This window comes from Neocloeon triangulifer, unplaced genomic scaffold, assembly GCF_031216515.1.
Source record: "Neocloeon triangulifer isolate White Clay Creek 2 clone unplaced genomic scaffold, ASM3121651v1 ptg000012l, whole genome shotgun sequence".
Taxonomy (NCBI): domain Eukaryota; kingdom Metazoa; phylum Arthropoda; class Insecta; order Ephemeroptera; family Baetidae; genus Neocloeon; species Neocloeon triangulifer.
In genome coordinates, this window is record NW_026775554.1 from 14,164,391 (window position 1) to 14,177,094 (window position 12,704).

Consider the following 12,704-nt stretch of genomic DNA (forward strand, 5'->3'; position numbering starts at 1 on the left):
ACTGTGTCAAGATCGTTTTTTGTCAATCTAATTTTACACGTCTCCTCATTAGCCCTTTTTGACAGGTGTTTTTTCTATGGCCTGATGAGAAGCCTCTTACTTGACCAGCATCGTTAAGCAACTCCTTTTTTTACACAAAAATAGCTTTTCAGCATAAAGTTTTATTTGATGGAAAAATTGGAAACATCAATGAGTGCATGAGTTTAAAAGAGATATGATGGTGGCACTGACAAAATAACATTAAAACTAGCTACCTCTGAAATTTAAGATTTTCGTACTGATCGTGAAGAGTAAATTAAAATAATCAAATATTAATTAAATTATCCTTAAATGAGAAAAACTCAGCTCCTCTTTTTCTTACAAAACATAAGGATAAAATTAAAAAATTGAATAACTTTGAAAAATGATTTGTGATTTGTGATGGAATAATTTTTTTCAATTGCCATCCAACACTCATGAATAAAAAAATAATAATAATAGAGATAATAAAAAATAATAACTGAAATGAGAAGTATCTGTAGGGAGTTTTCAAGCGGCTAACCAATAAAAAGAAATGATATAATTCTTTTAAAATAGTAATGTCAATTTAATTGACAACTTTATGTAAAATTAACCTTATTTCAACTTGTATCTTTAAAATGAACATAGTACATAGTTTGTACTCAATTTTGTGAGCTGCACTTCACTTCACTTAAGTTGATTTTAAATAAAATCTGGCAGCCTTTTGCTACTAATTGTCAATTTGGACTTATGCAAATTGTAAGTGAAAAACTTAAAATTTCATCACAGATGATCTACTTATGATTTCATTCTTCTGATAAACGAGTCAATTTTTGCCTTACGAATCTAAAAAAAAATCAATGTGATACAAAATAAAGAGAATCGAGAAGAATATCAATAAAAAATCTTACCTTTGGTTTTTCCTGCTTATCCAGGTTGATGATAGGCACAATGGTGTTTCGCCCATGTGCACATTGAAAGGGAAGTTTGCAGTTGGAGAGTTCTGTGAGAAGATCAGCACAGGCTGCTCTTGAGAGTGACATGTTGAATTTGATGGCCCCTGAAAAAAAATTTATTTTGTAAACAGCACCATTCTTTAAAATACTTTTCATTTTTAGTTTATTTTATTATTATTTACCTGAACAAGCCTCGCTATTTAAAACCTCAATAATTTCCTGTGGAATGCTCATGCAAATGCCTTTAGTACAAGTTAATGTCTGAGCTAGCTCCCTGATTAACTTTTCAACAGCATCCTCCAAATTCCAACCTATAACTTGACTCTAGAATAAAACAAATCTTATTAGGATCAACACATATTAAGCAGTTTTAAAAAAATCACCTGAACCAGCCTTTCGTGTTTTTTAGAAAAGCACAATGGGACAGAAAAGACTCTTACTTCAGTTTCACTCATCGCCTCACACTCCAAACCATATTGAGCAAATATGCTCTGGAACTCGATGACTGCACTTATCACACTTTTTGAGAGATCAAAATTTTTTGGAGGATGCACAGGTGCGGAGAGGAAGCAATTGTTCTTCTGGTAATCTAAATTTAAAATTAAAGATTGAAATTTCAATCTGCTCTTTCCTTTACCATTTGTCAACATTTCCAGACGAATCCTCTCATGGGCTCCATGCTGATCAATCAGCACCACCATATTTAAGTTGCTTCCTTTACTGGAGTTGGCAAGTGCAATAACAGCCTTGTTGTCAAACTGGGCAATTGCCTACAAAATAATTAATGAAACTATTTATAGCTAAACAAAAAGAAAATAGACCTTTGCATTGTTTAAAGTTTCGGGCTGAAACTCGTACTTGTGAAATGAGCTTCGTAGCCCAGTGAACAGCTCGTTAGTCTCTAAGGGAGGCATTTCCCTGGAGCCTGCTTCAATCACATGTCTCTGGACAAGGCCCTGCATTTCTATAAACAAATGAACATGAAATTAAAAAGTGCGAGCAAATAAAAATTTACCTAGGCCTTCTTTGCCAGAGGCCACATCTGAGGAATTATTCCACTTCAGCAATTTGGCGTTTTCTTCGCAGCTGACCAATGTTTCCTCCACTAATTCAGATAGTTTGTTTTTCTCTCTAGCGTCGAGTTGAAAATCACAGTTTGTGGCTAAATTGCAGATAGGGGACGCACCGACAGGCAACAGATGGCTTCTCTCATTGATGGCAAATCCGTCTTCGACTTTAGGAGATTCAGTCATGATTTGTCCAGTTTGGGAGTTAAGAAAAAACTGCTTCCCATCATTAGACTCCAGCAAACACCACTCTTCAGACATTTTTGCTTTTTTTGGCTCTCCCAGAGATACGGCCAGAGGGGATGATTTCTTCCGCTTCCAACTGCTCTGCGAAATTTCAGGCTCCTCCAAATCAGGGGCAAACGATTCCATAAACTCATCATCAAACAATTTTAAACTGTTGTTCTCCAATATAACGGGAATATCATTTGTTGCATCGTACTCTTCACTTCCTGCGTCCAAAGGTTGATCTCTTGATGGTGTCAAATGAAGCATTTCATAGTCATCATTTTGCTCATCTAAGCCCAGGAAAGGACTGTTTTCAACAATCATCTGGGGGCGCAAAGAGCACATTTCCAAGTAATCATAATTCTTTGTGACTTCAATGCTTGAACTTCGTGGAGGGCCAAAAAAACTAGCAAGGTCTTCACGTTCTGGGTCATTTGGTGAGAGGTGCTGAAGGATTTGCAACCCTGGCTCCTTTTCAAGCAGCTCTGGTGGCGACTTTGTCATGTAGCTTTGAGAGGGTTGCTCTTCCGCAGTATAGTACACATCATAGCTGCACCTAAATCAACGTTAACAATTGAATAAAAAAATCAAATAAACAAGATAAAATTACAACCTGTTTGTGTACGACCCAGCATTTGAATTTTCATGTTCTTCTGGTGGTGCATCATCCAAGATCTGATCATATGATGGGCTCTCATAAACTTCATTGTCATCTGAGTCGAAGACAATGTTCTCACAATCTTCTTTGCTCTCGTTAAGTATCGGATTGAAATCAAAATCATTGTGCCTGTTGAAAATGTCCTCGGCAGATTCAATTGCCGCTTCGACAGCCATAGTTTCCAGCACCTGAGTCAAAGAGGAAGAGTTTTGCTTTGAAGATGATTCGCTTTCCTCCTGGGTCTGAGTATTTAGCTCATTTAAATTCAGCAATGCAAGGAAATCAGAAAGAGATGTAAGCACTACTTGCGAGTACTTTTCAAACACAATTTCTCTGGCTTGTTCGTAACACCATGAGTTTTCCTCTATTTCTGGACTGCTAAAGTCACTAGTTGGTATTCTTGTGTTTGGAGATTTTGGGGTGGAAGCCTTTTCCTTGTTTTCCGTCTTGATGGCAGAGCTGAATCTTTCCAGGTGAGGCATCACATCATCCCAAGTCTTAACAATTTCATTTCCAGGACTGAAAAGAATAATCTATTAGTTATTAAGAAAAACATGCATCATTAAAAATTGCCTGTGATTTGAGGCAGGCTTTTTCATGACTTCTTCCACAATTTCCTTTGTGGAAACTACCCTTCTCGAAATTGCTCCTTTGGTCTGTCTGCTCATTTTGATTTCGCTGTTAATTTGAGGCATTTTTAAGTTCGCCGGAGGCTTCTCAATCTTCTGCTCGTTCCCTTTCAAAACTTCCAATGGGATTTCTAAACCTTGAATCTTCGCAAATCCCTTCACAGCTCCCTCAAATACTCTCTGCACAGCCTCATGATTTTTGAAATCAATCAACGTTTTACTTGGGTCTGTTGTGATGTCATATGAGGAGTATGGGCATGAAAGGTTAAGTACGAAGACTGGGTACTTTTGCTTCTTTTCACTTTTGAACATCCAGGAGAGCAATTTTATCACAATTTGGTGCACAGAGGTTTTCAGGACAATTCTAAAATTAAAATAATCAAAAATTAAATTTACACTAAATGGAACAATTATTTAAATTACCTTTTGTTTACATAAACAAATTGGTAGCTTTTGTCATGATGGCCGATGGGACTGATTAAACCTTCCACTGACAGTCCCTCACCGTTTTTGAACTCAACCTCCTGCAAGCGGTCAGCCAGAACAGGACCAAACAGCTGGCCAAAGACGTCCTTTGTGCTGCCACACTTGCGACTCTCGAGCAACACCTTTCCGGTGGCTTCGTTCTTCAGGGAAAATGAAACATGCGGATGAACAAGTGCCAAATATTCCACTTCCCGCAGTATTTCCTTTGAGTCAAAGTGTTCATTGACTTTTTTCTTCCTCACTGGCATGTTGTACAAATATTCAAACACAGTGACTGTGGTTCCAGCAGAAGGTCTCTCCTCCTTGGCAAGCTTAACTGAGCAAGGTTTGCCTTGGATGAATGTCTTGTCGTAGGTGGAGCAGCTGGTTAGGGCTCTTGATGTGATTTGAAGACGGTTGCAGATTTCACTAATGCTGGCCAGCGACTCTCCTTTGAAGCCAAATTTATCCGAGCAGTTTTCCAAATCATTCAGGGAATTGCATTTGCTGGTCATGTACCTGATTAGAAAATGAGTCAATTTAAAAAATATTGCTTAAAATGCATTCAAGATACCTCTCTCCAATCAAATCAAGATTTTTCTCGTCAACCCCATATCCATTGTCCACAACTTGAACTTTGAAAGCGCCAAAATCTACTCTCGCAGCTATGCATGTGGCTCCAGCATCAATTGAATTGCACACCTGTGAATTTGAAAAAATTAATACATGAACTCAATTAAGGTTACAAATTAATTTTACAAGCTCTGTTACGCATTGGGAGAAGCTGCTGATGGAGTGGCTCGATCTAATCAAAGAGCAGACGCTTTCACTCAGCTTTCGGATGTCCCCAGGACCCGAACTCGACATTTTGATCGAGCCTTTCTGTACTTTTCAATCAAAGACTTACTGCTTCTGCAACTTCCTTGACCATCAGTCGATTCTAAATATCATACAACGAGAAATCTATATTAAAAAAACAAATTTATGAATAATCGCATGGAATGTCTTATGGCATAAAATAAAAAGATTGTAAATTTTGCGGATTCTGTGTTTACATAGATGCATGTATAACAATTCATACAACATAAACTACATAATACACAATTATTCCAGAATTTAAAATTTGAATTGCATAAACTTGTGATTTAAATCTCACCAGCAAAATTTTCCTCGCCGGCAACTAAACTGCACGCGCGAAGACCGACAAGTTCATGTCATCTGCCTGTCTGCGTTTGTCACTAGTACGGATCCGGCTCCTTCCTGTGGCCGATCTGCAAATTCTTAAACAAGTGCCAGCAGGTATAGGCGCAAAATTTGGCGCAAACGCAAGATGAAAAGGAAAGTTGTAAGAACGTAAACAAGCAAGCGACCGGCAAAGCTGTGATTGGTCAGCAAAAGCCGCCAGCCCGCCAGCGCTGGAATAAAAACTTGTTCAACTTGTGGCCTGTAGGGTGTGGGACTGTACAAACTGTGAAGGGTTTTACCAAGGTTTTGATTTATTTTTATACGTATTATATTATTTTATTTTTAAACTTTTCCGACCACCATTTCCCGATATTGTATATTTTTTTCAATTATCATCATTCATCATTATGTATCTAGAGTTTTGTTATAAAATTACAAAAACACAATCACAGGTTTGGACGATTAACAATAAGTGCAAATTTTTAATTATTTTATCATTTCGTTTTTCAGTTTACTATTATGAATTAAATTTTTATTATTATGTAATTTATTAAAAAAAAATACGAAAGTTTAAGCAGTGGCGATATTTTTTTTAAATTAATCATTGACGACCAAACTTAGACTAATTGTAAGCTTTGACGAAAAATTTTCCTTTTTTCATTCACAAAACGAATGGCTCTCTAAAGCTGGTATTTTTTTAAATGAAAAGCACTCTTTTTAATCAGGACAACAGAAGGACCGAGCCCGTTTTTCATTAAACTCGATGAACGTTTCCTTGAGCGCCAATTTTGTTAACTCCAATGCTCGGTATTTTGTTCAAAAGTTTTTCAACAAAAGAGAATGTGTACTTAAAAACTTGATTGCGGTCTGTTGCGGTTATGATTTCTTGACATAAATTTCTATCCAAACAAAAAATTTGTACACAGTAAAACAATCAACTTTATATGAAAGCAACCGAAAGCAACGAGGCAGATGCAATATATTAATTCAATAAGTTATTATCAATTCATAAAGGGATGAGTTGATAATAATTTTTGGTATATATAGTATTTTACCCAGGGCCCATTGCACTAAAATTTTCCAGCACTTTTCAAAGAATTTATTACAGAACGCGTGAAAAATATCTCTTCATGCTTTAATAGCTGCTGAGAGACTGTCCTTGTAAAAGCATATTCCGTTTTAATTAACTTCTTGGCTGTCACATTTTTAAAAAAAGCAAACATATCTAGCAGAGAAAGCTTAACTTCTCTGTACGCACTTAAATTGCTTTCTGTGAGCAACATTAATGAATTGGAAAACGGAGGACTACAAAATTCATACATTTATGTGAAGCTCAGATTAAACGATTCAGTCGTTGTATAAATAGAGAATAAAATGATATGCTTTTTCTCACACATTATAAAACAATCTTTTATGTCACTTTCTTTTAAGATCTTTTATATATTCTTTAATATTTAATGGCTCAATTTTTTACTCTCGAACTTCAGCATCTACAATCAGAACTTTTTCGTATTGAAAATTAATTCATAATATTGGTTATTTTTTATGAAAGTGTTCTGTAATAATTTATATTAATATTTTAGTAGTTTATCATTAACTCTCGTTCGCTCTTTCTATTTTCAGTTAATTTCTGCATAGTTTGCAAATCTGAAAAAATTAAAATATATAATTTTATCTTGGTAAATTATGAAAATTTTTAAATTTTAATCGGTGTTAGGCCTTATTTTTCTATTCTCTCTTTTTCTATTGTTGTCACGGAATATATGCTCGTTGCTAGAAATTAAGTCAAACAAAAGAAATAAATCTGCTTAACGAAATTTTTACATTTTTTTACAACGTTAAACAAACAAGACGAGTATAAAAAAAGCGGACGGAAGAGAGTAAAAGTTGAATTTGGCCAAAAGGAGGAAATAGAAATCGTAAAACTGGTTTGAATATTTAACTCACTAAAAAATGCTTTCGTCTTTTGCTGCGAGAACGGTGAATAATAATACTCCAGATCAGTCTATTTAATTAAGAGCTAGTAAAAGGCCGGGATCCACTCACTTTAGAATACTTGCCTAGCGGTCCCATAAAAAACTCACCTTGCCCCTCACACGCGCTCACCTCTGACGATCTCGTTAAAAAAAACTGTGCTTAGGCGGTGAACTTCGCGTCATGATTTAATAAATTTCACTTTCTTATTGGCGCGATTGAGTTATCAATCTCTCATCGGAGAAGCCGCCGCTCCTAGCCTTATTTAGATCGCTACGAGAAAAGAGAATATGAAAAGTTTGATCTGCATCAAAAAGTCGCAGGACGGGAATAATCACTGATTGTATGATGAGTTGAGAGCAGCAGGGGAAGTCGAGCGAGTTTTCTCTCTTGGCTTGTAATTTGGCTGCCGCATGTATAAATGCTTATTCTTTTTCTCATAAAAGTCTGCGCGCGATATTGTGGATCGTTGGACGACAGAGAATGTGACCTAGATCGGGTGCAGGAAGGAAGGAAGATCTGCATCCCCGGTATAAAAAGCACCTGTCCCTCCCGTCCTGCTATCACTCTCGCCATGGCTCCGCTGAAAGTAAGTGCTCTTGTGCTCGGTGCGCGCAAATTACTCTCACTTAAATTTCTCTTCAATTGAGCAAAATGAAAAATATTTAAGTAACGGTTTGATGATGTTCTTGATAGGTATTGGCCGCAGTCCTTTTGCTGTCATCAGCAGCTTTAGCTCAATTAGGAGGCGGCGGCGGTGCAGGAGGACACGCGAGTGAACAGCAAGGATACGCTGCATACTATCACGTAAGCAAAAATGTTGTTTTATTTAAAATTTTTATATTATTTTTTAACTCTTATGTTTATTATTTAAAACAATTAAAAATTGGCTGGAAATCAACACAATGAAGCTGTTATCAGATCAGCTTTTAAAACATAAATTAATAGAGACACACTAAATCAGTGTATTTTAATAAAAAAAAAAAAATAAATTTGAATAAAAGTTTTTTCTAAATAATTTTAAAAATTTTTATACTTTCAATTAAAGAATCCAATTTTTTAACGTATCATAATATATTTACTCTTGTTTTAACATTTCATGTAAATTTTAAATTTTTAAATTATATTCTTTTTTTGTTTATCAAGGGTTTCTTGCCTTGAAAAAGGCATTTATTTAATTTTGAATAATTTGATGTCAAAATTTTTTATGTAAAGAAAGATTGTTCAAATAGAAAATTTAATTTTGAGTACGTTATTCCCTAAATGCTTTTAAAACCATTTAAACCTTTTTTCGCAAAAGTTATAATTGTATATTAGAATTAGTTAGACAAGTTTCACATTATTTGCTCCCTCCTTTATTAATATAAAAGTCGAATAGTGCATCTTATTGCAATTGATTGTTGATTTTTATTTTTTAGAACCCTAAATACAATTACGAATATGCGGTGAACGACGAGAAAACCGGTGACAAGAAGAGGCACAGTGAGACCCGCGACGGCGACAAAACGCACGGCGAGTACAGTTTCACCGAGCCTGATGGCACCGTTCGCACTGTCAAGTACCAGGTGCAGGGCAAGAGCGGCTTCGTCGCCACCGTGTCTCATTCGGGTCACTCGAAGCACCCCTCAAAGTACACCCAGCACTTCGACATCCCTGCCGAGCCAGCTCACCAGGAGCCGCAAAACTTAGGTCACCATGAACCTCAGCAACAGTACGTCCCTGCTCAGGCAAGTCAGGCTCCGGCTGCTGCCCACCCGGGAAGCACACAAGCAATTTACGGAGCCCCTCAGCAGCAGGGTCAGGACTCTTATAAATATGAGGACCAGAAGGAGGGCGGTTTGGCCTTGAGCGGCCCCGCACTCGCCAATCTTTTTGCCAATTATTATGCACAAGGAGGCCAGGGTGGTGGATTTGACGGTACTGATGGTAAGGGTCAGGTTGCTCAGGGTGGATATGCAGGCTCCCAGGGTGGCTTGGAAGGATATGAAAAGGGACTTTCACAGGGTAATATTGCCGCTCAGAGTGGGCTATATCAGGGTCATTTATCAGCAGGACATGCTCCAGGTCAACAGGGTGGATATGAAGTAGCTGAGGGAGGGTTTTCGGCAGGTCACAATCAGCAGGCAGCACCTGCTCTGAGCCAGGGAACTTATGCAGGATACGCAGGAGGTCAACAGGGTGGACAGGCTCAGGTATCGGCCGGTGCTTACAATCCCCTTTCAGGTGGGATCCAAAACACATATGACAACTATGGCAGGGGTCAAGGAGGCTATGAACTTTCCCTGGGAAGCCTAGGTGGTGCTCAGGGCGGTTTGGGTAACGCCAATTTTGGAGCTTACGACGGACTTAAGGGCGGGTTTGCTGGACTTGATGATTTATCCTCTTACGACTTTTCCAAGGGTTTTGAAGGTTTTGGTGGGGCTGTACAAAATGGAAAGGGTGCTAGTGCGTTTACTCTGGACGAGGTTAAGGGAGGCTTAGGAGGATATGAGGGATTTGGAAAGGGTTTAAATGGTTTCCAACCTATTTTGAGCAGCAAGGGACGTGGGCAGGATTTGTACCAGAGCGGTTTAGAGGGTTACTCGAAGGACGCGAGTGCTTTCGAATCTTTGCAGAACAGTTATTCTGGAAGCCAGGGAGGATTTGGGAAGGGTGAGGCCGATACCGCTTACCACAGCGTCGTTGCACCTCCTAAGTCAAAGCCCGTTGTCAGAACCGTCAGGTACTTGGTACCCGCGACCAAGGGGCCACTCGTCCTTCGTCCCATAAAAATCATTCGATCATAAATTCATATTTCATCAAAAAAGTCTGTAGTTTGCAAAGTTTGCAAATTGGTCTCATAAAATGTAAATCCTGTGGATTATATCCATACTTGCTGTAGAAAAATTAGTCTCTTAAAGAAAGTCTGGGATAATACTTGCCAGGGCCAAGTTTAGGTTTTGGAATTATTTAGTTGGTATTATAATTTTTTTCTAATGTAACACCTTGTGATACGTCAAACTTTTGTATCCTCCTGTGTAAAATACCTCAATTAATTTTACAACATGAAATAAAAGAAATATTTTATAAAAGTTGATTTTTATTTATCTTTAACTGTAACTATAAATTGTTAAAGAAAATTAATATCTTATTATTAGTGGTGGTATACATGTTACCTCAATAGACAAGTCTCATAATTTTATCACTCATATTACCATTAAAATAATATATATGTGAAAATTCCTTTATGAATAATAAATGATAGAAATAAGCTATTAATTTTAATATTTGGACTAAGACTGTAACCAAGCATTTTTTTTTTATATTTTAGAAATTGAGAAATTATTGAAAGTGTTTTTACTATTTATAAGAATATTTCTGAATATTAGTTGTGAGAATCTAAATTGCATCAAAGAGTATTCGCATGATTTAATCTGGTCTGATCTGATTTAAATTTAAGAGAATAAATTAATAATGAAACTTATAGTTATTGTTTGCAAAAGTTAAATTTAATTATATTTATAAACAAAATATTAGTTTTTTTAAACAATTTTAAAGATTCAAAACCCTGTTTAAATTACACAGATTTGTTTTTTTAATTCTTGTTCATATTTTATTACATACTATATTTTTAAATTTAATTTTTTTCCAACAAGTAAATAAGTTGATTATATTTTCGTTTTGTCCAGGAAGCATAATTAACCCAACTAAAAAACTAGTAAAAGTATTATTTTCATGGTTGTTGGCATTTAATTATATTTTGAATTTGCCAGAACACTTTAATGTAATGAAGAGTGCACGAAATTTGAAAGTTTTTAAATGATGTTTTAAACTCAATAAATTAATGAGCAATATGATCTCTTTAGTGGTAATTGTGATAAACTATATACAGCATAAGTAAAAAGATTCCATATCAAAATTGATTCCACTACCATTGAGCATTAGAATTTTGACCGCGAATGCATTAAAGAGCATTGTCGAGTATATTCTAAACATAATTTTCAAGATGTGGATGTGCGTGAATATATTACTATCAGATTGTTCTAAATATCCATTGGATAAACAGATAGAGGAAACAGCAATTTTCTAAAAATTAATTTTTTATTGAGGTAATATAACAGAGGAATAGGATCTAACAGTCTCAAGCGGCGTCACTATAGCATTGCAAGGAGCGAGATACGCGTTTAGTATTGGCCACCGAAGCCGCCGGCATAACCATTGTCATGGTGTCCGGCGTAGTGGTTGGTCTGAGCAGGGTGGCTGGCGTGACCCGAGTGGTGCACAGTGGCAACGAAGCCACTCTTGCCCTTGACGTAGTACTTGACGGTGCGGGTGGTGCCGTCGGCCTCCTTGAAGGAGTACTCGCCCTCGGTGTGGTCGCCGTCGCGCTTCTCAGAGTGCTTCTTGATGTCGTGAGTGTGGTCGTCGTGGACGCCGTACTGGAAGTTGTACTTGGGGTGCTGCAGAAAAAGAAAATTTAATTTTTAATTCAAATTTCAATAGTACGTATTGATGGGGTAGAATTAATAATGATCATAAGTGCTGAGCGCCTGCAAAACGTCGTGTATGCAACCTGCATTGCACTAATTGCGCTAGTTTCAATTTGAATATATTATTGTTTGAAAGAACGAAATAATCTTCCTTATTTTTATTATAAATATTAATTTCAATATAACTGGAATAAAATCATTCCAGAAAATAATTTTGCGGAAAATAAAATTATACAGTTTGCAAGTATAGCAGTTTCAAATTTTGCTATTAAATCTGAATAATGTTAATTTCAATTTCAGGCCAAAAAAAATAAATCCTATTGAAATTCAAAGGGTAAAATAAAATTATAAACATTTTTAAACTCTCACATGCGAGTAGTGAAAGCATCAATGTACTTTCAAGAGAGCTCATCTATTAAAGTGTCCTGATTAAAGTGAAGTAAAAGTGAAGTGTAAATAATAATGTATTATTCTTAATCACTTACATGGTAGTAATCAAGGTGGTGTCCGCCATACTGTCCATGTCCACCGTCCTGTCCGCCTTGTCCACCATAGCCATAACCGTTAGCGTCGAACTGTGCAGACACAGCTACGACCGCCAGGGCCAAGCAAAGGACGACCTAAAAGTAAAAATTCAATTATCTTTTTAACTTAAAAATTTTGGTCACTTTTCAATTTTCTTTTTATGCTTAGACAGTATCCTGGTATATCAAAGAAGAATGATAATTTAAATATTTTCATAATTTCTTTCATTTTCTTCAACTATTCATTTTAATCAAAATATGGTGAAAAAATTTTAATTTGATAAAAATAAAACAAAATTTCCAGAATTCCTTTTGAATGAAAAGATAAAATTAACAGGTAATTTTAAAATAAAAGATTGGAAGCTTATCTTACCATACGAGCTGATGCCATGGCTAAACGTAATTAGATCACAGGCGCACTGAGACTGATTTCGTTTGGCACCCGCGGAGCTTTTTATATGAAAAGTGGAAGCTGATATCCCCTCACTCATGAGATCGGCGCCCAATGATGCATTTTTTTTCATACGGACGCGTGCACACACACGCGCC

At 36.5% G+C, this 12,704-nt stretch overlaps 3 protein-coding genes across 3 annotated transcripts; 1 reads left to right on the forward strand and 2 right to left on the reverse strand.

Moving 5' to 3' along the window:
* Window positions 1–571: 571 nt before the first annotated feature.
* Window positions 572–5,360, reverse strand: LOC132196768 (uncharacterized). The gene is made up of 13 exons (XM_059619630.1): window positions 5,160–5,360; window positions 4,763–4,943; window positions 4,578–4,705; window positions 3,962–4,522; window positions 3,483–3,902; window positions 2,865–3,428; window positions 1,972–2,807; window positions 1,778–1,920; window positions 1,594–1,726; window positions 1,340–1,545; window positions 1,139–1,280; window positions 912–1,060; window positions 572–846 (listed from the first exon to the last, which is right to left on the reverse strand). Exons 2-13 carry the CDS (start codon window positions 4,868–4,870, stop codon window positions 799–801), a joined length of 3,438 nt encoding a protein of 1,145 aa, XP_059475613.1. The 5' UTR covers window positions 4,871–4,943; window positions 5,160–5,360; the 3' UTR covers window positions 572–798.
* Window positions 5,361–7,712: 2,352 nt separating this feature from the next.
* Window positions 7,713–10,233, forward strand: LOC132197990 (spidroin-1-like). Its single transcript, XM_059621647.1, has 3 exons — window positions 7,713–7,751; window positions 7,859–7,969; window positions 8,581–10,233. Exons 1-3 carry the CDS (start codon window positions 7,737–7,739, stop codon window positions 9,946–9,948), a joined length of 1,494 nt encoding a protein of 497 aa, XP_059477630.1. The 5' UTR covers window positions 7,713–7,736; the 3' UTR covers window positions 9,949–10,233.
* Window positions 10,234–11,223: 990 nt separating this feature from the next.
* On the reverse strand, window positions 11,224–12,657 carry LOC132197991 (cuticle protein 19-like). The gene is made up of 3 exons (XM_059621648.1): window positions 12,529–12,657; window positions 12,117–12,251; window positions 11,224–11,601 (listed from the first exon to the last, which is right to left on the reverse strand). The coding sequence occupies exons 1-3, from the start codon at window positions 12,544–12,546 to the stop codon at window positions 11,326–11,328; spliced, it is 429 nt and encodes a 142-aa protein (XP_059477631.1). The 5' UTR covers window positions 12,547–12,657; the 3' UTR covers window positions 11,224–11,325.
* Between the last annotated feature and the right edge of the window lie 47 nt (window positions 12,658–12,704).